The sequence below is a fragment of the Pan paniscus genome, chromosome 23 (genome assembly GCF_029289425.2).
Source record: "Pan paniscus chromosome 23, NHGRI_mPanPan1-v2.0_pri, whole genome shotgun sequence".
Lineage (NCBI taxonomy): Eukaryota > Metazoa > Chordata > Mammalia > Primates > Hominidae > Pan > Pan paniscus.
In genome coordinates this window covers 53,362,368-53,389,825 of record NC_085927.1, presented here as the reverse complement: position 1 = coordinate 53,389,825, position 27,458 = coordinate 53,362,368, and the positions used below count along the sequence as shown (strand labels likewise).

The 27,458-nt window shown below is 47.0% G+C and overlaps 1 protein-coding gene across 2 annotated transcripts in view; it reads left to right on the top strand.

The window, feature by feature from the left end:
- Window positions 1–27,458, top strand: part of EFCAB6 (EF-hand calcium binding domain 6) — a 293,210-nt gene that overhangs the window by 249,816 nt on the left and 15,936 nt on the right. For both annotated transcript variants that reach the window (XM_055105420.2, XM_055105421.2), the window contains exons 28-29: window positions 10,183–10,410; window positions 24,914–25,144. In XM_055105420.2, the coding sequence (XP_054961395.2) occupies window positions 10,183–10,410; window positions 24,914–25,144 (459 nt within the window). The remainder of the gene's footprint in view (window positions 1–10,182; window positions 10,411–24,913; window positions 25,145–27,458) is intronic.

Sequence of the window (27,458 nt, the reverse complement as noted above, 5' to 3'; positions counted from 1 at the left end):
CAGCTTACTTGTCCTGTCTGTATTCTAAGCTCATCCCTTTTTACTTCTTACTCATTAGAAACCCAGAACTGTAGCAGTCAGCTATCACTATGTAACAAGCAACCATAAACCCTCAGGGCCACGAAACAATAACATCCATTCATTCAGTTTTCACAGCTGTGGGGGCTGATCTAGGCTGGGCTAAGCTCTGCCATCTTGGCTAGGATGACTCTGCTCTTCATCTCTGTCATTCTCCTCCTTGGTCCTGTGTGATGGCCAGAGCCTGTCTTCTAAGGCAATGGTGTAGGTGCAAGAGGGCTTGCCCCATTATGCAAATGCTCCTTCATCCTTCCATCACATTGTAATTACCCACATTCCACTGGCCAAAGCATGACATATGGCAGAATCCAAAGCCAAAGGGTGGGGAAATACTCTCAGCTTCTATAGTGGGAGCCGCCACAAAGCCCCCCCCCCGGCAAAGGGCATGCACACAGGGTGAACAGAAGCAGGGGGGCCATGGAGGCGACAGACCCCAAGAAAGCAAACGCATGTGCACTGCTGCCTCTCCAGCTCTGAGGCTTTAGTTGACAAGTCTACCACCCCCTTCTATGAAGTTCTCTCTTCCCGATCATCCATAGAAGTCGTTCAGGATACAATTTGGTGGAAAACTGATTTTAAAGCCAGCCAAGAACAAGGCTGGACATACTGACAGGATATTAGAGGGCTCTTTACTGGGGCCACCTGATAGAGCTGCTGAAACAGGAGGACAATAAAACCGAATGTGAACTAACAACAATTTCAGGTTCTCTTGACCCTTAGGGAGCCTGCCCTCCCCTCTCTAGCCAGTTCTTGCACTGGGCTTAACTCTCACCTCAGGGCTTGCTCCCGCCCCTGGCTTGGGTTGAGTAAGGAAGCTTCTCCCTTAGAGCTTTCCCCGCCACACAGGTGAGTTCCTTGCAGGACAAAAGTTAATTTGCCTTTATCTCAGACGCCAGGGAGGACAGCACCTTCTTTTTTTTTTCTTTTTTTTTTCTGAGACATAGTTTTGCTCTGTCACCCAGGCTGGAGTGCAGTGGCACAGTCTTGGCTCACTGCAGCCTCCGCCTCCCAGGTTGGAGCGATTCTCATGTCTCAGCTTGCCAAGTAGCTGAGATTACAGGTGTGGGCCAGCACACCCTGCTGATTTTTGTATTTTTTGTAGAGACGGGGTTTCGCCATGTTGGCCAGGCTGGTCTCGAACTCCTGACCTCAAGTGATCCACCCGTCTTAGCCTCCCAAAGTGCTGGGATTACAGGTGTGAGCTACCGTGCCTGGCCAACAGCTCCTTCCTAAAGTGCATGGGGGATGTCCTGGAAGATGCCTGTCTTTTCCCGGAGTGACTCTGGCAGGGTAGTTCTAACTGGTGTGGTTATCCCCATTTCTCAGATGGAGGACGGAAGCCCGGAGAGGTGAAGTGATTGCCTTAGTGAGTTGCAGCTAGAGGATGGTGGCACTGGGCCCTCGCCTCAATTGGAGCCTGTGATTGGACCCCCACAGCCCTGCTGCCCAGAGCTCACCGGTCAAGAGACACAGTTCTGTGGCATGGCCACTGTGTGCCTGGGCTCCTATGACCAAGTCTCAGACCTGGCTTCTGCCTTAGAAGTGCCTCCAGCTCCTTGGCTGGGTGGTTTGAGCTGCAGGCAGTAATGGGCACCAGGATGCGCCATCCTCTGATCATTCATGATAGCCTGGTGTTAGCCAGGAAGAGACTTAACCCACGTCTCTCTGAGTTCCCAACTCCTGCAGAAATATCTGTAATCACCAGCAGCAGCAGCAGCGCGGCAGGCTCTGGGCCACATGCCTTGAGGGTTGTGTTGGTGAAATCTCAGGCCCGCCCTTGAGGTGGCTGGTTTGTTTTTGGTTTTGTTTTTGTTTTGAGACAGGGTCTTGCTCTGTCGTCAAGGCTGGAGTGCAGTGGTAAGATCAGGCCTCGCAGTGGCGTCAGCCTCCCAAGCTCAAGTGATCCTCCCACCTCAGCCTCCCAAGTAGCTAAGACCACAGGTGCATGCCTTGCCCAGCTAATTTTTGTATTTTTTGTAGAGATGGGGTTTTGTCATGTTGCCAGGCTGGTCTCAAGCTCCTGAGCTCAAGCAGTCCTCCCCTCTTGTACTTTCCAAAGAGGTGGCTGTTTTTATTTCCACTTTACCCCAGTGAGGACAGGGAGGCCAATTTAGGGGTGCATCTTACCCAAGGTAACAAGATAGGGGCAGCCTGAGCCCTGGGTTTATGATGGGCTGTCCCCACTCTTCAGGCCCAAGCCCGCCTCTTCCAGCCTAGGCTGGCCCTGGCCGCGTTCCTTCTGCCCTGGCAGGCGGCGCTTGGTTACTGGTGCTGCCTGCTGCTCAGGAGCGCACCCTGTGAGGCGCTGAACAAGGGCAGGTCTGGCCCTGGTGCCGGAGGCCAGGACCTGGGCTGGGAATCCCAGCACTGTGCCTCCCTGAAGGGCTCTTCCCAGATAGCAGCAGGCGGCCGTGCTGTGCCTACCCGGAGAGACCCTGAGCAGAGCCAAGGACAATAATAGAGACAGCAGGCCATGCCCCACTGGGCTACTGCCCTCCCACCTGTGACCTGGGCTGCCTCCCTCCCATCCCCCACCGGGCTGCCTCCCTCCCACCCCCCACCAGGCTGCCTCCCTCCCACCCCTGACCTGGGCTGCCTCCCTCCCACCCCTGACCTGGGCTGCCTCCCTCCCACCCCCCACCAGGCTGCCTCCCTCCCACCCCTGACCGGGCTGCCTCCCTCCCACCCCCCACCCAGAACTTGTGGCTGTTGGGGCAGCCTCTTGGGTGATTCCTATGTCATGGCAGGATTTTAGAACCAGGGGTTTAGATTCTGAAGCTGTGACTTGCTTTTTACTAGCGAGATACATGGATACATTTGAAGCTGAGAAGCACCCCATCAAAGTGGGGTGTGAGTAGCCTCTTTGATGACTGTATACTTCATGTATTGGGACATTATTTCTTTTATGTATTTTGCCAATATTACGGTGTAGTCACAAAGGGGCCAAGAATTTTCCTTCTGGTAGTGGTGGGCTGTCTTTGCCACATCTAGAAGGGCAATTGTTTGCTCAAACAAGGTCCCATGAATATCTTTGAATACTTGAAATAAAACCCCTTGAAAACATGTAAATGGTTCTCTGTTGAGGTCAGACCTAGAGTGCATATGACTGCACTCCATTTTGTTTGTTTGTTTGCTTGTTGAACTTTAAACGTCACCAGAAGCAGCCAGGAGCTCATCTTTGCCAGATAAGCTGGGGAGTGTGAGGTGTTCGGGCCCAGCACGGACCAGGCCCAGCCGAGCCCCCGCCTTCCCTGCAGCCCTGCTTTTCCTGTTGCAGCTGTGATTTCTGTCCTGAGGGGGCCTTTGATGTAAAGCGCAGTTAATATTGGAACGTGTCATTTGCATCTGAAGATAGTGGTGTCTTTTTTGATTAGGAGAAACATTTCTTCTAGTTATAGAAAAAGCATTATTTTTTCCCCCATTCAGATATAATGATCACGTGAGAAGTGCCAGGGACACAGAAGCGCCAGACCAAGAGCCATCTGTTCCTCCCTGGCGTCTCCAGTCACTCGAGCGAGGCTGGCGGCGGCTGAGCAGCTTTGCTAAAAAGTGAAATGGGAACCAGAATACGGCGCCTAACAGATTCTCAGCCAAAATGCCCTTGATGGAAAACCCAGGCGCTCTCCCACCAGCAACTGGGTGTGTGGGGGCGGGGCGGTGTGGTTCTCTGGGTGGCAGCATCCATGGGGCCTGGGGACCCCAGGTCGGTGGTTCCTCCCTTCTGCTCTGAGGCGATGACAGTGGTGGCTGAGGGGGGCGGGGTTTTCAGTGATCATTTTTCCTTTGTGCCTTTTTGTAGTTTCTAAGTTTTCTTTCTTTCTTTCTTTTTTTTTTTTTTTTTTTTTTTTTTGAGACAGAGTCCCGCTCTGTTGCCCAGGCTGGAGTGCAGTAGCACGATCTCGGCTCACTGCAACCTCTGCCTCCTGGGTTCAAGCAATTCTTCTGCCTCAGCCCCCTGAGTAGCTGGGACTACAGGCTCCCGCCACCATGCGGGGCTAATTTTTGTATTTTTGGTAAAGACGAACTTTCGCTGTATTGTCCAGGCTGGTCTCGAACTCCTGACCTTGTGATCCACCCACCTCGGCCTCCCAAAGTGCTGAGATTACAGGTGTGAGCCACTGCACCCAGCCTGTAGTTTCTAAGTTTTCTATAGTGAACACGCAATACTTCCTTTTGCAAGCAGGAAAAGAGTATTTGCACGGGCGGCCAGCCACCTCCATGCAATGGAGGCTGATAGGTGCCCAGCACCTTCCCCACGCTGCCACGCAGTTGGGCTGCTTCTGCTTCTCCGTGGCAACACCTGTGTCCGTCCCCTGCCTCCCCAGGTGAGGGCGGGGACCTATCACCATGACCTGGACCCTGGCTGCAGCTCTCTGCACGTCTAGGAAAGCATGTGTTTGCAGGCCAGGAGCCTGGGTAGAATCCGGGCGCCACTCTGTTGGTTCTGTGACTTCAGGCATTTCTCGGCCTCCCGGACCTTCACGTCCATGCTTGTTGAGGAGGATAATGTTACCTCCCACGCTGGGTTTTTAATCTCTTTCCACCTGCACTTCCCGTGGCACCCACCTCAGCCATTTCCTCCTCAAGGAGGCCTGCAGTGGCCACCCCAACCAGGGCCATGTCCCAGCCAGTTGCATCTGTGGCATGGTGTTCCCTCCTGAGAGCACGGCTGCCCCTACCCAAGGTTACCTTTACGTTGACCACACTGTTCTGTAACACTTTTATAATGCTGTAACAAACAGGCCTTATGATGTAAGGGCTCAGCACAGTAGAGACTTAGTTCCCACTCACTGCCAGAGTAGTTGCACATTGATATATTTGTGTATTTCTGAACCTAGCTATATTACTCTGATTATATCAAATTCATGGCAACTTTAATATCTGGTGAGTCAAAAACTTCATTCCTATCCTTTTCCAAAAATTTCATGGTAATTCTCACATGTTATTTTTTAATACCAATGTTGATATCAATATGTCTAATAATTCTCCCAAATATCCATTGAGATTTTTATTAGAATTTTATTAAGCTTATTTATAACTTGAGAAAGGCTTTCTCTTTTGAAAGTGAGTCTTTATATCCAGGAACATAATATGTCTATTTATTCCAATCTTGCTTCAGTAACTGTAATATAATATGTATATTATTTATACACATTGTTTATACAGGCATTTTTTAAATTTTACTTTCAGTTCTGGGATACATGTACAGAACGTGCAGGTTTGTTACATAGGTATACATGTGCCATGGTGGTTTCCTACACTTATCAACCTGCCATCTAGGTTTTAAGCCCCACATGCATTAGGTATTTGTCCTAATGCTTTCCCTCCGCTTGCCCCCCACCCAACAACAGGCCCCGGTGTGTGATGTTCCCCTCCCTGTGTTCATGTGTTCTCATTGTACAACTCCCACTTATGAGTGAGAACATGTGGTATATCCTTTTCTGTTCCTATGTTAGTCTGCTGAGAATTATAGCTTCCAGCTTTATCCATATCCCTGCAAAGGACATGAACTCATTATTTTTTATGGCTGCATAGTATTCCATGGTGTGTATGTGCCACATTTTCTTTATCCAGTCTATCATTGATGGGCATTTGGGTTGGTTCCAAGTCTTTGCTATTGTAAATAGTGCCACAATAAACATACATGTGTATGTGTCTTTATAGTAGAATCATTTATAATCCTTTGGGTATATACCTAGTAATGGGATTGCTCGGTCAAATGATATTTCTGGTTCTAGATCTTTGACGAATCACCACACTGTCTTCCACAATGGTTGAACTAATTTATACTCCCACCATCAGTGTAAAAGCATTCCTATTTCTCCACAGCCTCACCAGCATCTGTTGTTTCCTGACTTCTTAATAATCACCATTCTAACTGGCATTAAGATGGTATCTCAGTGTGGTTTTGATTTGCGTTTCTCTAATGACCAGTGATGATGAGCTTTTTTTCATATGTTTATTGGCCACATAAATGTCTTCTTTTGAGAAGTGTCTGTTCATATCCTTTGCCCACTTTTTGATGGGGTTTTTTTTTCTTGTAAATTTGTTTAAGTTCCTTGTAGATTCTGGATATTAGGCCTTTGTCCGATGGGTAGATTGCAAAAATTTTCTCCCATTCTGTAGGTTGCCTGTTCACTCTGATGATAGTTTATTTTGCTATGCAGAAGCTCTTTACTTTGATTAGATCCCATTCATCAATTTTGGCTTTTGTTGCAATTGCTTTTGGTGTTTTAGTCATGGAGTCTTTGCCCATGTATATGGCATTTCTTCATACAGGCATATCTCAGAGACTTTGCAGGTTTGGTTCCAGACCGTAGCAAAGCAAATATCGCAATAAAATGAGTCAATGAACTTTTTGATTTACTGATGCATATAAAAGTTATGTTTACACTATACTGTAGTCTATTAAGTGTGTGATAGCATTATGTCTAAAAAAATTACATAGCTTAATAAAAATACTTTATTACTAAAATATGGTGGTGATCTTCTGAGCCTTCAGCAAGTAATCTTCTTGTAATCTTTTTGCTAGTAGAGGGTCCCACCTCAATGTTGATGGCTGCTGAAGGCTGGGGTGGCACTGCCAATTCCTTAAAATAAGACATTGAAGTTTGCCACATCAATTGACTGTCTCTTTCATGAACGATTTCTCTGTGACATGGAGACACGATATGAGCACATACTTTGGAAAAATGACGCTGATAGACTTGCTTGACACAGGGTTGCCACAATCCTTCAGTTTATAAAAAACACAATTTCTTCAAAGCACAATAAAGCAAAGCGCAAAAAAAAAATGAGGTATGCCTGTGTCATATGTACCTTTCATATGGCATTTATCCAGAGGTATTCAATTGCTTTGTCATTAATGCGATTGTGAATTTTTGTCACATCTCAATCCTGAACTACTTATAGTGACCATAAAAGAATGGCATTGCTTTTTTGTATTTTTAGCTTGAATCCAGCCACTTTCCTAAATGCCATTGAGATTTTCTACCTGTACAGTCATATCCACAAATAATGATACCAGTTTTCAACATTTACATGTTGATTTTATTTTCTTGTCTTATTTCAAAAGCTGGAACTTCTAAAAATATGAATAGAAGAAGTGAAAGCATGCTTATTTTGTTCCTGATTTTAATGCTTTAGTAGTTCATTTAATATAATCTTTACAGATAATTTTTGATTAATACTCATGTTTACAATGTTTTATTTCTATATAGTTCATCCATCCCATTCTATTTCTATTTTATACCATTTTATCAGGAATAGCTGCTGAATTTTGTCAAATGCCTCTGCTATCTGTTGACATGTGGCCTTCACTAAAGTAAGGAATTGAAAGATTTGCCAATTCTTGCATTCTTATCCATGAAATAAACCGTAGTTGATCTTGGTGTGTTATTTTTAAATATGGTGCTAAATATTTCTAATATTTTATTTTAGAATTTTTGCACTAATGGCCATAACTAGACTGACTTTTATTTTTTCTTTTGACATGTTTTCTTTATCATATTTTGGTATTTGTGTAATATACAATAATTGGAATATGACTCTTTCTGTGTTCTGGAATATTTTGACTAATGTAAAAATTATCTATCCCTTAAGGGTTCCATACAGCTTGCCTTTAAAATCATCTGGGCTTAACACCTTTTTAATGATAGATAGTAGATCTTTTAACAGCCTTTTTCATTTCTTTTGTGGTTACCTGTCTATTCAGGCTTTTCTAATACTTTAAATACTTTCTTTTCTAATTCAATTTAAATTGAATCTTTATTTGCTAATTCAATTAAATTGAATTTTGCTAGAAAACTGTTCAATTTCATCTGGAGTTTAGAGCATATTAACCTAATGTTGCACATAATACTTTGTTAGAATTCTTCCATATCTGTTGTTAGACTCATAGTATTTCCAGTTAGTTTCATGCTTTAATACTTTCAGAGAACATTCATATACATCATCTCAGGGGAACCCTTATTCCTCCTGGGTAGATGAGGAAACCAAGGCAAAAAGTGGGTAAGCAAGTTACTGGAGGGGCACACAGCCGGGTAGGGGCAGAGTCTAGACTCAGACCCAGGATTCCCATCTTCCCATGCTGGGCTCCATCCACCTGTGTTCTTTCCAGTAATGTTTACATGAGGCCCTGTCCTCCTCAGGCCCTGAAGGTCTGAAACCGTAAGGATGGACTGAGAGGTATGGCTCTATGTCCAGGAGAGGCTCCTCTACTCTGTTGATGCCAACATCCCTTAGGGACATGCTCGTGTATTTGGGTCTGAGAAGTGCATTTGCAACTGTTTGAATCCTAAAGATACTCAAAATGCATCAGCAATATCACTTTTATTTTCTAAAATAAAAAGACATTCATTTACTTCGCACATGGCTCCAAATGAAGATGTATAGAAGCTCCGTTAGCCTTTACATGGTGGAGGATGTGGTGGGCTTTGGCTTGAGTGTATGTGTGTAGCTTCAGATTTCTGAGGACATTCCCAGCAGCATCCTGTATTTGGTACAGTTTCAGAAAGTAAGAAAGACTTTATACATTATGCAGACTTCTCTGTCATAAAACACAGTAACATCTAATATATACATTGCTGTCGAGCTGCTTAAAATAAAACATGACCAAGTTTTAATAGGAGTTGAGGGGTTAGAAGTGATACTCCGGTGAAACTCTTTGCATGGCACTGAGGGGCATGGTAGGAGCTGGTATCAAAGCTCACAGCCATGGTGGGTTTTGATGTGGGGAAACCCAGTATATCTCAGAATATACCCACATACAGGAACAGCTTTCTTGTGTGGTCACCTTGGGAATCTCACTTGTTCCCGACTCCCACGCATATCTTCTAGCCCCACCCCTTCCAGGTCAGCATACTCCACGGGCTGCCCTGTTGATGCAGCAGCCACAGGCCTGGCTTTGGGAGCCTTCCTCTGATTGCAGCAAGTAGATGCATGTCAGAGCTGCTTCCCAGGCCCTGCCCATTTCCCCCCACCCCTGACCCCTGCCTCTTTGCAGGAGGCTCAAGACTCTGCTGCCCCATTCGCTTCATCCCTTGGGCCCCAGTTTCCCAAGCCTGACTTCAACGTGGAGCCCAGTCTCCCCAGTGCCTCCTCCTGACAGGCCCCAGGATAAGGCCCCTTGCAATTGTCATCATCCGCTGCTGCTCACTGAGTAACTTCCCTTGCTGGCTCTTCCCTCTGTCATATGTGTCTGCCACAGTGAGCATCCGCAGATGCTGAAGGTGGGATGCCGCCCTCTGCGGGCCCCTCCTAGCTCACCTGGCCACAAGCCCTCTTGCCAGCACATCAGTAAAAGAATCCTTCTGCTGTCTCTCTTTCTCCACAGCCAATTCCTCCTCCTCCCAGGAAATCTCTGAGCCCTGGCTAGATGCACATCCCTCCTCCAGACTCCTTAGCACCACGGACAGTGTCATGAGGACCTGAACCACACTCCAACCCCCTGACTTCCAGTGCCCAAGGAGTGGGGCAGAGCACTAACCCGGGCCTGGGACCTGTGCCCACTGTGGGGAGGTCACCCTTAGCAGATGCCACTGCACTTAATTCCCCAGAATTAAGTCCCTGTGGGTCTCACAAACTTTCAGGCTTCAAGGAACATTTAGCTGTAGTCTAATGGCACAGCAGTCATCAAAACCCCCCTTTCAAATGTTGACCACTGTGAGTAATCAACTAAACTGGCATCCTGAAATGAAAGCATGTGGGTGCGAATCCCTGTTCATTCCCTGGCCTCTCAGGGAAGGCTCGCACTGTGTTTGTTAATCGAACCCAAAGACAGCCTGAAGGCGTGAATAGATGAGAGTAAACGGTGTGCCCTCCCCAGGGCTGGGCTCCATGCTGGCCGCCCAGCCTTCCATGGCCACTGCTCTGCCCCATGGGGAACTCGCTGGATCCTTCATGGCAGGAAACCCAGGCTTTTGCTCAGCAGGGCCTGACCTGGGGCTGGATGCTGCCTGAACCCACCTCCAGGCTGTAGCTGTCTTCTGGCCTCTCCTCTCCACCACGCTGGGTCTCCCTGCAACTTGCCCTGGGTGAGGAGCCCAGAGCAAGAGGTGGTTGATTATTTCTCACATGGATCAATTTCCATTTTATTTTGTCCAGACAGCTGATGAGTGGGCTGAGAAAATGCCCAAAGGCCCGCCGCCTACCTCTCCCAAGGCCACAGCCGACAGAGACATCCTGGCTCGCCTCCACAAAGCAGTGACTTCCCATTACCATGCCATCACCCAGGAGTTTGAGAATTTTGACACCATGAAAATGAACACCATTTCCAGAGAGGAGTTTAGGGCCATTTGTAATCGCCATGTCCAAATCCTGACGGACGAACAGGTAAGAAACGCAAGTCAGTCCTCACCCTGCACACCGTCAGCTGAGCGTCAGCCCAGTCCCTGGCCAGAAGGTACAGAGTTTAAGACTGTTCTCTATTTTTAAAATGCTTGCAGTTTTGTTATTTTGTTTTTCAATCTTCCTGAAGATTCACAGGAATCTTCTGTTTATGTAACAACTATGAATTACACCATTTTCATCAGGGTACAAATACTGTCACTGTTGCCTTTCAAATCAAATCCAACTCCGCTTCGGCTCCCACACTCCTTCTCCCTTCCCTGGAGCATCCCGGAGGTAATGTGGTCTGGGTCTGTCATGGGCAGCAACTATCTGGGGCCAGTGTTGTGCAGGCAGTAAAAAGAGTGTACCAAGACAGTTGTAGGTAAAAAAAGGCAGATGTATTAGAAAAAGTATGAAAATATGTTGCAAGAGTGCAAGGGGCAAGTCAGCAAGAGAAAAGCTGACTGCAAAGAGACAGAGGTTTGCTGGAGATTTTATAGGATGGTGCTTGTGCTGGGTGCTGAAGAAGGCTTTGTGCAGTACTGGAAACACCAAGGTTGCAGTGAGCTACCTTGCGTTTTTCTACGAGCCGGGGGTCTGGTGATAGCTGGGCGCAGGAAGGTTGTTATTTGTGCAGGAGGACTATGTGTTCTGGACCATGAACAAAGGCAGACTTAGCGGCTTACCTGCTTTTTCATTTTGCTTTCCTCTGTTCCCACCAGCCTGATTCCTTTCCCCTAATTAGGACTCCACATGGTCCAAAGAGGGTGGGCAGTCGGTCCCCACGCCTGGAGGGTCACAGACCCTGGCGGGAGGCTGGTGTTCCTCCCGCCACCCCAACCTGCCTTCTCCTTGCTACTACCTGGTGCTGCCAGTGGCAGTGTGGGATGCTCCGGGCTGCTGCTCTAAGCATGCTGGGTACATGCCACCCCTGGCGGGCCTCTCCACTGTGCACAGGCTGGACACAGGCCCTGCCTCTCTAAGATCCTCCTCCCTATCACAGAATCCCCAGAAGGAGGTTCTTCCCAGCCTCCTCCCCTAAGGACTGGACTGAGCTCTTCTGTGGCTCAAAGGCTCCAACAACCTGCTCCCCTGCGCCGCTATGGCCCTTCATGGCCTTCCAAGGCCAAGAGCACCTCCCAGTGGGGTGGCGTCCTCAGAGTCTGCCTTGCCATGGCAGCTGTGGGAGGGAAGAGAGCACCTGCCCAGCCTGCCTCCCGTCCATAGTCACACTGAACACCAGCACCAGGGGAGCAGTGCCCCAGGTTGCTTTGTTCCTCACTGTGCCCTAAATGCCAAAGCAGTGCAGGGCACTGAGTGGGTGCTCAGTACGTGCTGCTGAATGGACAGCGTCCACACTCCCCAGCCCTTCACTGTCCTCGGCAGCCCCGTGGCTGATCAGCCAAGTAACACAGAGCACCACTGATCCAGTTACAGAAGTAGATTTCCCTTCACTCAGAAAATGCACAGCTACAAGCCGTCTCTAGTTCTCAAATGCATCAATGTCCCATTCCCAGAGAATAATTCAGATTAAAACATAAAATCCCCAAATACTTAACAAAGCAACTCTGCCTCCCTCCTTCCTCCTGGTTCTGCTCAGTCTCAGCCCAGGGAGTTCCCTGCAGACACTGCGTGGAAATGTCACTCTTTCGCCTCCAAAACTGGGCCATTACAACCTCTTGTCTCATTTTGTCAGAGTTGCAGGGTAAGGCCTTGGAAGTATTCATAGGGAAGCGTGATCATCGCAGTCACCCCTGGCTCTACTCACAGCTCTGAACTCACTGCCCCAAGAATGCATGCCGTAAAGACATTAAGAATGTGACTATCAGGTTTAACATTCCTAAAATATCACCTTTCTCAAGCATTTTGGTGTGATCATTTTTGCTAAGCAAAATTAAATGCTGTTTCCAAATGATCCTGCCCCATCGCACGTCAAAGCTGAGCAAGCTCTGTATTTGCAAATACTCCTCTTAGCATAAATGAAAATAAGCCTTTGAAATTAATACAGTTGCATTTATTATTCTATGGGGCCAAGTAATCAAGGTTTTCCTAATAAAGATTTTTTTTATTTCACCTAAATGAGTAAAATTTTACTCTAATTATAGATGGAAATTAATGACATGCTGACATATCTGGCATTCATCACAGAGAATTCAATTTTAATTGTCCACTAAGAAAACTTCACCATCCTCAGCACATCAAGCCCCTTCCCTAACCAAATTAAACACTTATTTTTAAACGCGGTTTTCTAAAAATAAGCTGACGTGTCTCTTACATGCAGCCAACAAACATATGAAAAAAAGCTCAACATCACTGAGCATTAGAGAAATGCAAATTAAAACCACAGTGAGATACCATCTCACGCCAGTCAGAATGGCTACTATTTAAAAGTCAAAAAACAACAGATGCTGGTGAGGTTACAGAGAAAAAGGAATGCCTCTACACTGTTGGTAGAAGTTGGGAGTGTCAGTTAGTTTAGCCATTGTGGATGACACTGTGGTGATTTCTCAAAGACCTAGAGGCAGTAATACCATATGACCAAGCCATCCCATTACTGGGTATATGCCCCAAGGAATATAAATCATTCTATTATAAAGATACACACACGTATGTACACTGCAGCACTTTTCACAATAGCAAAGACAAGGAAAAAACCTAAATGCCCATCAGTGATAGGCTGGATAAAGAAAATGTGGTACATGTACACTGTGGAATACTATGCAGCCATAAAAAGGAATGAGAGGCCAGGCACAGCGGTTCACGCCTGTAATCCCAGCATTTTGGGAGGCTGAGGTGGGTAGATCACGAGGTCAGGGTTTCAAGACCAGCCTAGCCAATATGGTGAAACCCCGTCTCTACTACTAAAAATGCAAAAAAATTAGCTGGGCACAGTGGCACGCATCTGTAGTCCCAGCTGCTCAGGAGGCTGAAGCAGGAGAATCACGTAAACCTGGGAGGCAGAGGTTGCAGTGAGCCGAGATCACACCACTGCATTCCAGCCTGAGCAAAAGAGCAAGACTCTGTCTCAAAAAAAAAAAAAAAAAAAAGGAACAAGGGACATGGATGGAGTTAGAAGCCATTATCCTCAGCAAACTAACATAGGAACAGAAAACCAAACACTGCATGTTCTCACTTGTAAGTGGGAGCTGAATGATGAGAACACATGAACACATGGGGGAACAACACACACTGGGGCCTGTTGAGGTCGGGGAGGAGGGAGACCATCAGGAAGAATAGCTAATGGATGCTGGGCTTCATACCTAAGTGATGGGATGATCTGTGCAGCAAACACCATGCCACACATTTACCTAGGGAACAAACCTGCACATGTACCCTTGAAACTAAAATAAAAGTTGTTGAAGGAAAAAAATTTAAAAAACAAAAATAAGCTAACGTGTCTCCAATACAGTCCTCATCAAGAACCTCAAACTCTGGCACGAATATTAGGTTGGTGCTAAAGTAATTGCGGTCTTTGCCATTGAAAGTAAAGACCGTAATTACTTTTGCACCAGTCTAATACATTGGGGGATGATTAGCAGAGATTGTGCTATACTTGGGGCAAATGCCCCTGGATGGGCTGATCAACAGCAAAAGCCCAGAGCTCCATGCATTTCCTCCTTGCATGAGTTACTTTGCTGGGGACCTTCTTGGTCGAAGGTGAGGTTCCTGGTAAAGTGTGACATGGGGGTCATTTGTACTCCTAACATGTCTAGACCCTCATGCCATTTTTTGAAAGAGCTCGCAGAAGACGCCAGGACAGTTCAACCATATTAAATTACACTTAACTCCATATTTCATGACTTGGTTTATCTACATTATAAAAACTTATCTCCTACTTTAAAAAAAATCCAACAGTCACGAACGTGAGGGGCCAGCTTTCTTGACTTATCGAGCTCTGTAAGTGAGGGAAGTGACACATCTTTTGAAACCCTTTGGTGCAATTAACCTTTCGGGAAAGGAGAGCAACTTGCAGAGTGCATGAGTTGGAAATGGATGGGTCTTCGTGGCTCTGCAGAAAGCGTGTGATAAAAGGTGGTCGGAACTGGGTCTGCTTGGGTATTGCTTAAGATGATAGACCCACAGCAAGGGCCTCTTTTTGCAAAGCATTTAGATCAGCCCACAGTGATTGCTTGATGACTTTTAATATGCAGATGTATTAGGGAAAGGAACTGCTAAATGTTTCTGAACTTTTTTTTTTTTTTTTTTTTTGAGACAGAGTCTCACTGTGTCATGCAGGTCGGAGTGCAGTGGTGCAAACTCGACTCACTGCAACCTCTGCCTATCAGGTTCAAGCAGTTCTCCTGTCTCAGCCTCTCGAGTAACTGGGACTACAGGTGCCCGCTACCACGCCCAACTAATGTTTGTATTTTTAGTAGAGACAGGGTTTCACCATATTGGTTAGGCTGGTCTTGAACTCCTGATCTCAGGTGATCCACCCGCCTCGGCCTCCCAAAGTGTTGGGATGACAGGCATGAGCCACCGCGCCTGGCCTTCTGAACATTTTAGACATGATATTTCTAAAACAGACACCCCTAGGAAGTGAGAATGATGCTCACAGGAAACAAAACCCTTCAGGCAGGTGGACTTAGGTTTCAGTTGTGCTTCTGCTCTCATCCAGCTGTGTGACCCTGGAGGAGGTGCCCAGCCTCTCTGAGCTTGTGTCTCCCTCGGTGAAGTGGGGATGCACAGTACCCCCCAGGCTCCTCCAGGTGCCCTACGCTCCACCCAGGCTGAACTTCAGCCTTCCCCACCTCAGCTTGCTGCTGCTTCTGCCGGCCCCTGCCCGTGTCTTTCAATGCCTACTCCTCCTTCCTGACTCCATGCAGAGCAAAGCATTTCCTGACCACAATAGATATTCTTTATCTAGCATAGAAGTTCCCTTTTATTCCTATTTGGCTAAGAGCTGTTTACCATGAATAGATGTTGAATTTTATCCAATGCTTTTCCTGTATCTATTGAGATACACAAGTAGTTTTTTGGGTTCAATTTCTCAATATAGCGGATTACATTAACGGACTTTCTGATGTTAAACTAAACTTGAATTCCTGGTATATGCCAAACTTGCTCATGAGGTATTAAAAGTGATTTTGCAGTACAGGATTCAGTTAGCAAGTTTTTATTGTATAATTTGCATTCATGAATTTTCTTTTCTCATCCTGTCTTGTCTGGCTTTGGTATCAATATTACACTAGCTTTGGAGATGGCATTTTTAGTTAATCCCCTTTTTCTGTTTTTCCAGAATAATTTGGGTAAGATTGGAGCTGTCCATTTATTGAACATTGAGTAGAAATGCTTGTAAAGCCACCAAGGCCCAGCATTTGCTTTATAGGAAGATTTTTTTTAACTGCTAATTTTCTTTCAGGATTATAAAGCCATTCAGGCTATCTTCATTTTGTCAGTTTGGGTGACTTATCTTTTCTACAGGAATCTGTCCATTTTTCTCGAAGTTTTCAAATTTATTAGCATAAAATTATTAATAGTGTACTGTTATCTTTTTAATCTCTGCTGAATCTATACTTATACCTTATTTTTTCTTTCTAATATTATTTTTCTCCTGGCTTAATCTTGCCAGAATTTGCCTATTTTGTTAGTCTCTTCAAATTATCAACTTTTCGTTTAGTTGATATTAATTTTCTATTAATTTCTGCTCTTATCTTTATTATTCCTTCCGCTTTAGTTTAAGTTAGACAAAGCTTTCTGATTTCAGCTGTTCTTCTTTTCTTAATGAGCATTTAAAAGTATATATTTCCTTCTAATTACCACTTTAGCTGCATCCAAGTTTTGATATGTAGTTTTAAAATTATAATTCAGTTCTCCATAGTTTTTATTTCCATTTTGATTCCTTCTGTGATCCATAAAACATTTAAAAGTGCTCTCTTTTGTTTCCAAATACATGGATGTTTAAAGTTATTAATTTACCAATTAACTCCATTTTAATCAGAAAATATAATCTGAATGACATCAGTTCTTAGAAATACTTTGAGTTCTGATGTGTGGTCTTTTTTTAATAAATGTTCCATTTGTGGATGGATAGTATGCACAGCCTCCAGTGGCTGAGCGAAGGGTTCCACATATGCTGAGTAAAAGCTTGTTATTTATGCCCTTCAAAAACTCGTTGTCCTTTTTGTCTCTTTGGCCCATCCATCACTAAGAGGTATGTTGAAATCACTCACTGTAATAGTAGATGTATCCATTTCTTATTATTCTGTCCATTTTTATTATAATATATGTATGTGCGTTCAAGGTTAGTTCTTTTTTAAATTAAACGTATGCATATTCAGAGCTCTTATAGCCTCCTACTGAGTTGACCTTTTTTTTTTTTTTTTTTTTTTGAGATGGATTCTCGCTCTGTCACCCAGACTGGGGTGCAGTGGCTTGATCTCAGCTCACTGCAACCTCTACCTCCTGGGTTCAAGCAATTCTCCTGCCTCAGCCTCCCAAGTAGCTGGGATTACAGGCACATGCCACCACGCCCAGCTAATTTTTGTATTTTAGTAGAGGCACGGTTTCACCATGTTGGCCAGGCTGGTCTTGAACTCCTGACCTCAAGTGATCCACCTGCTTTGGCCTAATCCCAAAGGGCTGGGATTATAGACATGAGCCACCTTGCCCAGCTGGATTTTTTAAAAAATACAATCTAATAATATCATTTATTTATATGGATGTTTGACCCATTTACATTTACTGTGATTACTGATATGTATGAGTTTATTTCTGTCATCAAATGTGCTTTCATTTAATGCTTATCTCTTTTATATCGTTTCATTTATTTATTTTTGAGACGGAGTCTCACTTTATCACCCAGGGTGGAGTGCAGTGGCGCCCTCTTGGCTCACTGAAAGTTCCGCCTCCTGGGTTCACGCCATTCTCCTGCCTCAGCCTCCCAAGTAGCTGGGACTATAGGCGCCCGCCACCACATCCAGCTAATTTTGTTTTTTGTATTTTTACTAGAGACGGGGTTTCACCATGTTAGCCAGGATGGTCTCAGTCTCCTGACCTCGTGATCCACCCGCCTCGGCCTCCCAAAGTGCTGGGATTACAGGCGTGAGCCACCACACCCAGCCTTTTATATTGTTTTTTAAACTCTTATTATCTTATTTTGGATTATGTTTTTTTTTTTTTCTTTTTTTCCCCAGGCTTGAGTGCAGTGGCATGATCACGGCTCACTACAACCTCAACTTCTCTGGCTCAAACTATCCTCCCACCTCAGCCTCCCAAGTAGCTGGGACTACAGATGCATGCTACCACCCTCAGCTTATTTTTATGGCTTGTTGGTTGGTTGGTTGGTTGGTTTTTTGTAGAGACTGAGTTTTGCCATGTTGCCCAGGCTGGTCTCAAGCTCTTGAGCTCAAGTGATTCACCTGCCTCGGACTCCCAAAGTGCTGGGATTACAGGCATGAGCCACTGCACCTGGCCAGATTGAGATTTTTTAAATTCCTTTTTTCCCCACTATTGGTTTGGAAATTATATATCTATTTCTGTTATTTTAACCAATAGGTGATAATTGCCCTTGAAATTTTATCGTATGTAACAAAACAAAATCAAAAGTTCATCAGTCTTTTCATTGTTCTCTTTTGCCAATTGGCTTTTAAGGTTTTGTTCACCTGCCTGTAGGGTTAGCAGCTTTCCCGGCCCTACCGATTTCCCATACTTCCTCATGAGCGCTACAGGGCACACGATATTGAGTTGCCCTAACTCCAATTTTCCCTAGATTTCATTTCATTATTATTCGTTGTTTTAGATCTATCTTGTTTTTTCTCCACAAATTAATCATTAGACTGTTTTATACAGTGGTCATTTGTTTGGTGTCCCCTTCTTTACTCTTCACACCTTAGACCTTTCTTCTGAGATCATTTTCTTTCTCCGTGAAGTATTTCCTTTAGTTATGATCTTAAGTTCGCCCAGTTTTTATCTGAAAATATCTTTTTTTGACCATATTTTTGAAAGGTAACTTTTCTGAGTAGAGACTTTTATTTTATTTATTATCCTTTTTTTTTTTTTGAGACGGAGTCTCACTCTGTCACCCAGGCTGGAGTTCAATGGCATGATCTCGTCTCACCACAACCTCCGCCTCCTGGGTTCAAGTGATTCTCTTGCCTCAGCCTCCCGAATAGCTGGGATTACAGGTGCGCACCACCACACCTGGCTAATTTTTTGTATTTTTAGTAGAGACGGGTGTTTCACCATGTTGGCCAAGCTGGTCTCGAACTCCTGACCTCAGGTGATCTGCCCATCTTGGCCTCCCAAAGTGCTGGGATTACAGGCGTGAGCCACCACGCCCGGCCTGAAAATCTCTTTATTTGACCATATTTTCACAAGGTAACTTTTCTGGGTAGAGAATTTTAAATTGACAGTGATTTCCTCTCAATTTTTTAAAAATATCATTCCACCATCTTCTGGCTCCCACTGATACTGCTTTTAAGGCCGCGCCTTTATGTTCTGCCAAACGTGTCTACTGCATCTGAAACTGTGTGTGTAGGACCCACGAAACCACGTGTTAGCAAGCCCTCCAGGTGGCTCTGATGTGCTTAGGTTTAACAAGGACTGTTGTACTCTATCTTCAGGTTCATTATCTCTCTCCTCAACTGTGTCTCATCTGTTGCTTAATCTATACATTGTATGTTTTAAAATTTATCAATGATTATATTTTTAATTTCAAGGAAGTGTATGTGTTTAAATGAAAAAAAAACTGACTTGTCAGTTCTGATATTATCTTGCTCCTTGCTGATTTTTAATACCAGTGTTTACTCCTTTAGCTATTTTATACATTGCCTTTCATTCATTTTAATACACATGTCTACTTTAACTATTTCACATATAATCTTGTTATATTCTCTAGCTAATATCAAATATCTGAAGTCTAAATCTGTCTTAGCTTGTTTTTGCCAACTCATGTTTATGGTGACTTGCCTCTTCATGTGTTTAGTGATTTTTATTTCATGAAAGAGCTTATATTTGGCTGAATTTAATCTGGGGGAAATCCTGAGGGGCCTGGACTGAGTATGATTGTCTACGAAGATGATTAGGGTTTGCTTCTTCCAAGTGCCAAAGATGCTGCCAGCCCGACGCTGCTTCGGTTCCTCCACCTTGGGGTCCCATGATGGAGAAACCAAAATGGTTTCACACACTCCAGGCCATGAGCTTCAGGTCTGTGCCCAGCCCGGAGCTCAGAGCCATGCAGGTTTTCCTCACCCAGCCTTGCACTGAAGATACAGCCCATCAGGTAACCTGGCTCATTATGCCAGGATCTCCAGGCCTGTGCCTCAGTCTCCCAACCCCTGAGCACCATCAATCCGCAAAACTTTGGCCTCCCAGGATTAGCTTTTGCAAGCTGGCTTTCAGGTTTTTGTTCACCCGTCTTTGGGGTTAGCAGCTTTCCTTGGCCCTTAATGATTCGCTGTACTTCCTTGTGAACTTTACAATGAATTTAAATATATGTTTTTAAAAATATGTATCCATCAACTGGGTGTTTTGTGAACGGAGGCTTATTAGAATGTCTAGGCTGCCATAGTGCCTAGGATCTCTTTAAACTGTAAACTATTTAGAAGTGATAGTTTCATTTTCCAGACATAGGATCTTTTATGATCAGGTTCTATTTGTATTGTATTGTGGCCAGAAAGCATGCAACCTGGCCACTGAAAAAGACACCATTGAAAAAGACATAATCATGTCTGTTTTCATGTCTGAATTCAGACATGATCTGAATAGCTTTTTTTTCTTTTGAGATGGAGTCTCACTCTGTTGCCCAAGCTGGAGCACAGTGGTGCGATCTCAGCTCACTGCAAGCTCCACCTCCTGGGTTCACGCCATTCTCCTGCCTCAGCCTCCTGAGTACCTGGGACTACAGGCGCCCGCCACCACGCCCGGCTAATTTTTTTTTTTCTTTTTTCTTTTTTTTTTTTTTTTTTTTTTTGCGTTTTTAGTAGAGACGGGGTTTCACCATGTTGACCAGGATGGTCTCGATCTCCTGACCTCGTGATCTGCCTGCCTCGGCCTCCCAAAGTGCTGGGATTATAGGTGTGATCCACTGCACCCAGCACTGAATATCTTTTTTATCTGATTTATCTGGAGACTATTTTGTTGCTTTGCGTATTGTTCAGGGTTCTTAGTTGCAGATTGCAGGATCCACACAGGCAAGTTTTAGCAGAAAGAGGTTTTTTTTTGAAGGATATTAGGATCTTACAGAAGCTCTGGAAGGGCTGGAGAACCAGAAAGGATGTCCCCACGTCCAAGAACGTGGCAGCCAAGAGAAACCCAACTCCACCAGGAGGCTTTTCCAGAAGAAACCCACTGCCACTGCCTCCCAGCAGAGCTCAGCACTGTGGTGCTAAGGGGATGGGACCAAACCCCTCTGCCACCAAACAGACCAGAAGAGCTGATCACCACCTGGGCTCATTCCTTCCTTCCACCTTGCAGGCAGCTGTGTCTGTTGTGTCTGCTACAGAGAAAAATGGGCACAGTAGCTTTTAGCTGCCCAGCCTCTGTACTTCAAGAAGGCAGACCACATCCAGAGACATGAGGAGGGGTGGCCTGGATAGGAGCCGAGACTTCCTCCTGTAGCTGTGGGGCGGGAGCATAGGTGCAGTCAATTTGATGTAATGTATATTTTCTCTATGAAGTATGGGGTAAGATTATCAGCTGAGAGTGAGGGGAACATAGTGGATATTTAAGAAGAGGAAATGGTGCAGAGGGGTTGCCACAGAGAGCAGCAAGGGACATTTACTGGGGAAGGGTTGTGGGCCTGTCTGGCAGTTACAGCAGGAGCTTCCCCAGTAAGCTCAGGGGGAGGCTGGGGAGGGAGGAGTGGAGTGAAGAAGTAGTTGTGTGGGGTCCAAGCTTTGTTCAGGAGGGAGGTGAGGGTTGGGCAGGATGAAGGATAGGGTAAAACAAAGTGGTGGGTGGACATAGAGCTGGTCTCAAGGAGGAGGGGTGAAGACACAGAGGTGAAGGTTGGAGAGAGAAATGTCTAGAACTAGGAGAGGCCAGAAGAGAGGCCTGTGGACTTGGTGCGGGACTGGGGCTGCCGGAGGGTCTTCTCCCCATTCCTGCGCCACCCTCGGCTCACATCGGTGCCTGAGAGGGGTCCCTTTCCCTCTCTTGCTGCCTTTGCTGGTGCTGGGCTCCTGACGGGGTGGAGGCATCCTGGGCCTCGGGTGAAGCTTTCTCACTGCTCCGGCCCCATCCAGCCCCTCCAGGGCAGCCCTCTCTGCCTCCTGTCTCTGGCGGCTATTGGGCTCATCCCCTCAGACCTCTGCTTTGTAGAGGAGCAGACCTTGGGCCCAAGGGGTCGCTGCCCATTCTGCAAGGATGTCGATCCTTCCCCTCCCCCAGAGCCTGGGTGAGGTTCCCAGTGGAGGAAGGAGGGGTTCTTACCCCTGTCCTAGAGGCAGAGAGTTGAGTGGGTTTCCCCAGCAGCTTAAGGCTTCTGCATCCTAGCGGGGGGTCTGGAGAAGTGGCCCCGCGCACACACTCTCTCACCCTGGGCTTGCAGGTGGATCTAGAGCACCAGCAGAGGTGCGAGAAGAAGGGCTGGGGGCAGGCGGGAGCCGCCCTGGCGCCTGGGTCCCCCAGCTGTCCTAGACTGACACGGCAGCCTGCACGCGGCCTTCAGAACTTGTTCAAAGATGAACTGACTTCTTCCACCCCTCCTCGGTGACTGCCACCACTTCCTCCCACACTTGCCAGGGGTGAGAGCTGGTGGCAAGTCCGGCTCTCCTTGGAGCCTGGGGCTGTGTAATTCCGTCCCTCCCCTTGGCTCCCTGTGACCCCGCGCTCATGGGCTCAGGGGAAGAACTGTGGCTGCAGGTTGCCTGGCTTGTCCCAGTTGATGGCAAGTAGCCCTCTGTTGCCGCTTTTCTACATCATAAGCAGAGTCGGAACCCATGGTGGTGTCTTTCTCAGGGTTCAGCTGGTGGCTCAAGGAGACGGGATGATTGAGCATGCGCAGACCTCACCACGCTGATGTGGAAACTCACTTGCTTTTGACGCTTTCATAGTCCAGCAGCGTCTTGCCCACGTTTCATGTCAAGCTCACTGGCTGGCAGTTTTTCAGAATCCAGTCTCCCCAGTGTCTGTCCAGCCTCGTTGTGCCCTTCAGCCCCCATCCTGGTGCCGTTAGGCCCATTGGTGTTCTAGGTGCCTCCATGGAGACTGGAGGCCACATGCGGGCTGGGGGCTATTTCCTCCGGTGCTGCCTCCTCCACCCTCCCATTCTGAGGCTCTTCAGTTAAAATAGGATGAAAATAGGAATCCTGTGGTCCCTCATGGCCTCCTCCGCACCACAGAATTTTTTGTTTTTGAGATGGAGTCTTGCTCTTTTGCCCAGGCTGAAGTGCAGTGGTGCGACATTGGCTCACTGCAGCATCCACCTCCCAGGTTCAAGCGATTCTCTCCTCTCAGCCTCCTGAGTAGCTGGGCTTACAGGCTCCTGCCACCACGCCCAGCTAATTTTTGTATTTTCAGTAGAGATGGGGTTTCACCATGTTGGCCAGGCTGGTCTCAAATGCCTGACCTCAGGTGATCCTCCTGTCTCGGCCTCCCAAAGTGGCAGGATTACAGGCGTGAGCCACTGCACCCAGCCTGCACCACAGAATTTAATTAGGGAGTTGGCCAGCCCCAGCCACCCTGTTAGAAGAGGAGATCCTTAGGTGGGAGCCCTGGGATTGTCTCCTGCCAAGCTTCATTTTCACGGCATCTGTCAGCACTCACACCGACCTCCCTCAGTGTTTATCCTTCACGGCATGATCTTCCGCCTCCTCAGCTCCGAGTCCAGCTCAAACAGGAGGGTGCAAGCCTACCGGGTCCTCCCCTACGGGGCTCGTCCTCTCCTGCTCCATGAGAGGGCCTCAGGAGGAGGGGTCAGAACAGGGTTCCGCACCTTCCATCGCCCTCACCTTGAAGCATCCTTCCCCTGGGTCTGACCAGTCTGACCATGTGAGTCTCTTAGGAACTTCAGCCAATGAGCAAACATGTATTGAGCACCTGCTGTGTGCCTGCCCCTTTGCCAGATGTTTTGACACTTAAAGTTGATTCTCAGAGGACCCTGCAGGGAGCTTCCAGGCCAGGGGAGGGAGGGGGAGAGATTAGCTGCAGAGGTGGTTTTGGCACCACATGGGAAGGTGTCAGGGGGGCCATCTGCCCAGTGGTTTTGGCCAGTGGTCCTGGAGGACACAGGTTGGGGAGCTGATTCCTGTCTGACAGGTTACTGTACTTGGCGCCAGTGAGGTCTGAGACACCGCAGTCACATCCTCAAGGTCCCCTCACTTCTCCACAAAATAGTTTTTCCTCGTTGGTCAGAATGCAATCAACATGAATCTACACGTGTAGTAAAATGACATCAGACCGCACCTGCACTGCGCCCATGCCCACCTCCTGGTTTTGGTGTTTTCACTTAAGACAGAAACTGCAGGAAGGGTGCAGGGACCTCACTGTACTGTCCTTGTCACCTCCTGCAAGTCTATAGTTATTTCTAAATAAAAAGTAAAAAGATAAATTGAGAACCTTGTCCCAAACTAAACCTTTTTGCCTTTGCACCCCCCAACCCCGACTTCCGTACCTCTCCCTGCTTCTTCTGAGGATTCAAATCAAGCCCAAGACAGTCACTCTAATTTGCTTTGGAAAACCCCAGTAGAGACCCAGAAGCAACTCGGTTTCTGGCAGAGCCCAGGCTTCCAGGGGAAAGCACAGGATGGGAAGGAAGGAACCAGGGTTTGAGCCTCCCCTTGCCTCTCTGGAGGCTGCCTCTCCATCAGCTGTGTTGGAGGCTGGGGCTCCGTCCGGTTTTTGGGGCTGTGCAAAAATCAAATTGGAAAGAGTTGCCCTTCTTCTTCGCTCCCTGAAAGCCCTCCAGTTACCAAAAGTGGCTCATTTAGGATGCATTGAGTCATTTTTTTTCTATCTTCATGGTATGTGGTTTTGATACAGTCTGTGGCATCAGACAGCAAAAATACAAAGCCATAAACCGCTCCCTGGTTTTCCAAATGCCTCCCTTTTCATCTTGTGAGAAGACATTTTTTGCCCTTAGGGTGAAATAAATTGTGGATGCAAGTGCAGGGGCTGAGGGCTGCGTCACCTGGTGAGCTGTTTGCAGAACTCAGGTGTACCTGGAAGGGTGAGAAATGAGTCTGACTGGGCTTCCCTGGGATGAAGGTGGGTGGGGGCTCTGATTTGCATTTTCTCCCAAATGTTCGAATACACTGCAGCTCAGGCACTGTGACTAATCACAAGATTTAATGGCCTTAAAGTGCTCACTGAGGGCCCAATTCAATTAAAAAATGTCCTGCAGAAGCCATGAATAATCCTCTTGTCTTTGCTTTTCCAGAGTCTTCCTGAGGCCTCCGCTGAGCGAAGGCCAAATGGGCGTTTTATTTTTTTAATTTTCTTCTTCACCAGTCACGTGAGTGCTCACCTCCTGCGAGGCCGGCCCATCCCACTTCTCGCTGGGACAGGTGCGACGCTGCCTGTGTTTGCACTGACACCTGGGAAATGACTTCTGCTCCTTCTCCAGTTTGACAGACTCTGGAACGAGATGCCAGTCAATGCCAAGGGGAGGCTGAAATACCCGGACTTCCTGAGCAGGTTCAGTTCCGAGACAGCAGCCACACCAATGGCCACTGGTGACTCGGCCGTGGCCCAGAGAGGGAGCAGTGTCCCCGACATCTCGGAAGGCACCAGATCTGCCCTCTCATTGCCCACTCAGGAGCTGAGACCAGGGTCAAAGTCGCAGAGCCACCCCTGTGTGAGTTCTCCATCCTGCCAGGTGTCCCAGGCCTCCTTTTGCCACATCCACAAATCCCACTGGGGGGACTTTGGGGGCCCTACTATGGCCCAGGGTTGAGTGGCTGAGAAGACGGGTGAGTCTGGGGTGGGGGCACAGGCAAGGAGCCCACTGGCAGGTCCTTAGCATCCATTCCCTGGGAGGGGGGCAGACGTGGGGATAGGAACGGTGGAGGAGTGGGATGGAAAGGAGGCAAGAGCGGGTGCAAGGTGGGAAAGGGAGCGAGAGGCAGGGCGGGAGGCACCTGTCAGCAGTGCAGTGGTGCTGCCAGCAGCTCTGTGCAGAAGGCAAGGCCCTGTGGTCAACTGCGGGCCACCGTCCCTTGAAGCAAGTTATACCCATTTTCCAGTTGAACACAGTGAGGCTCTAAGAGGCATTCTCATGTGATCTTGGTCCCTCAGACATGGAACAACCTGATTTTAAGCCCAGGCCTGTCAAATTGCACAGCCTGGAGCCCTGGCTGAGCCACCCCAGGCCTGGGACGGAGGAAGGTGCCCAGGCTTGCCAAGCCTCTTTTCTTGTCTGCAGGAAGGGATGGCAATGTCATCAGGACAGGGTGGTTGAGAGAATGCCACACCATGCACATGAAGCCACCATCACTATGTGTGACCTTGACCTTGGCTAGTCCATTCTCATTAACTCCATGCAAGTTTATTGCACACCTACTGTGTGCTGGGTATTTTCTATAGCTGAGAATGAACTAAGGTTCCTGCTCTTGTGGAGTTTGTGTTCTTTTAGGGGTAATAGGCAAGAAAAGCAGTATGCATAAGTGTTTATTACATTAAAAGGCGGTAAGTAGAGCAGAGGGAAGAGGGGTCAGGAGCACCCCAAAGATGCCTGTGTCCTAATCCTTGGAAGCTGTGACTATGTTGTCTTACATGGCCAGGAAAGTTAAGGTTGCAAACAGAACTGAAGTTGCTAATCAGCTGGCTTTGGGGAGAGTATCCTTGAGTATGCAGGAGGGCTCAGGGTAATCACATGGGTCTTTAACTGGGAATCCAGAGGCAGAAGGCTCAGGGCTAGAGAGATGCAATCTGAGAAAGATTCCACCTAACACTGCTGGCTTTGGAGAGAGAGGAAGGGGCCGCAAACCAAGGATTGTGGGGAGCCTCTGGAAATTGAAAAGGCAAGAAAATGGATTCTCCCCTTGAGCCTCTGGGCACCTTGATTTTAGCTCAATGAGACCCAGTTCAGACCTCGGACCTCCAGAACTGTAAGATAATAAGTTGGTGTTGTTTTAAAACACTAAATTCACGGAAATCTGTTACAGCAGCAGTAGGAGGCTGGAGGCCTGGAGGCCATGATGAGGACTTTGGCATTCACTCAAGGGGTATGGAGCCTTTGCTTATTTTTAAGCAGCAAAGTGACATAATCTGAGGGACTCTTTAAAGACCACTCTGGGGCCGGGTGCAGTGGCTCACACCTGTACTCCCAGCACTTTGGGAAGCCGAGGCAGGTGGATCACGAGGTCAAGAGATCAGTACCATCCTGGCCAACATGGGGAAACCCCATCTCTACTGAAAATACAAAAATTAGCCAGGCATGGTGGTGGGCACCTGTAGTCCCAGCTACTCGGGAGGCTGAGGCAGGAGAATGGCGTGAACCTGGGAAGCGGAGGTTGCAGTGAGCCAAGATTGCACCACTGCACTCCAGCCTGGCGACAGAGCAAGACTCCATTTCAAACAAAAACAAAAACAAAAACAAAAAAACAAAAAACACTCTGGATGCTGGGGGTGTGGGTCGGTGAGGAGGTCTAGCAGAGGCGATGGTGGCTTGGGATGGGGTGCTGGTGAGACTCTGGATGTATCGTCAAGGTAGAGCCAACAGGATTTCCTGAGGGATCAGATGTGGGATGGAGAGGGTGAGGGAGAGTCAAGGAAGACTTCTAAGGGTTCAGGCTGAGCAACTGGAAGAAGGACCTAATTATCAACTGAGATGCAGGAGGCTCTGAGGTTTGAGAGAAAAACCAGGAATCCAATGGAATTGCATAAGTTACTAATTTAGATAACCACTTGTCAAGGAGGACTTCAGGAAAAAAAAACCTGGGCTAGATTAGAGCCACTCCCTTGTTTTTAAATAGAAAATACAATAAAGCAAAGAACAGCCTCGTACTTGGTCCACATAATGTCTAAATAACAGATATTCTGTGAATGTTTATGGATTGGATGTCTCGTGCCCATGACAAGTAAATCCCTTTCTTGGATAAGACTCTTCCGCTAGTGAAAAAATTTGTTGTTGTCACTTCTCTCTCTCACACACACACACACACACACAC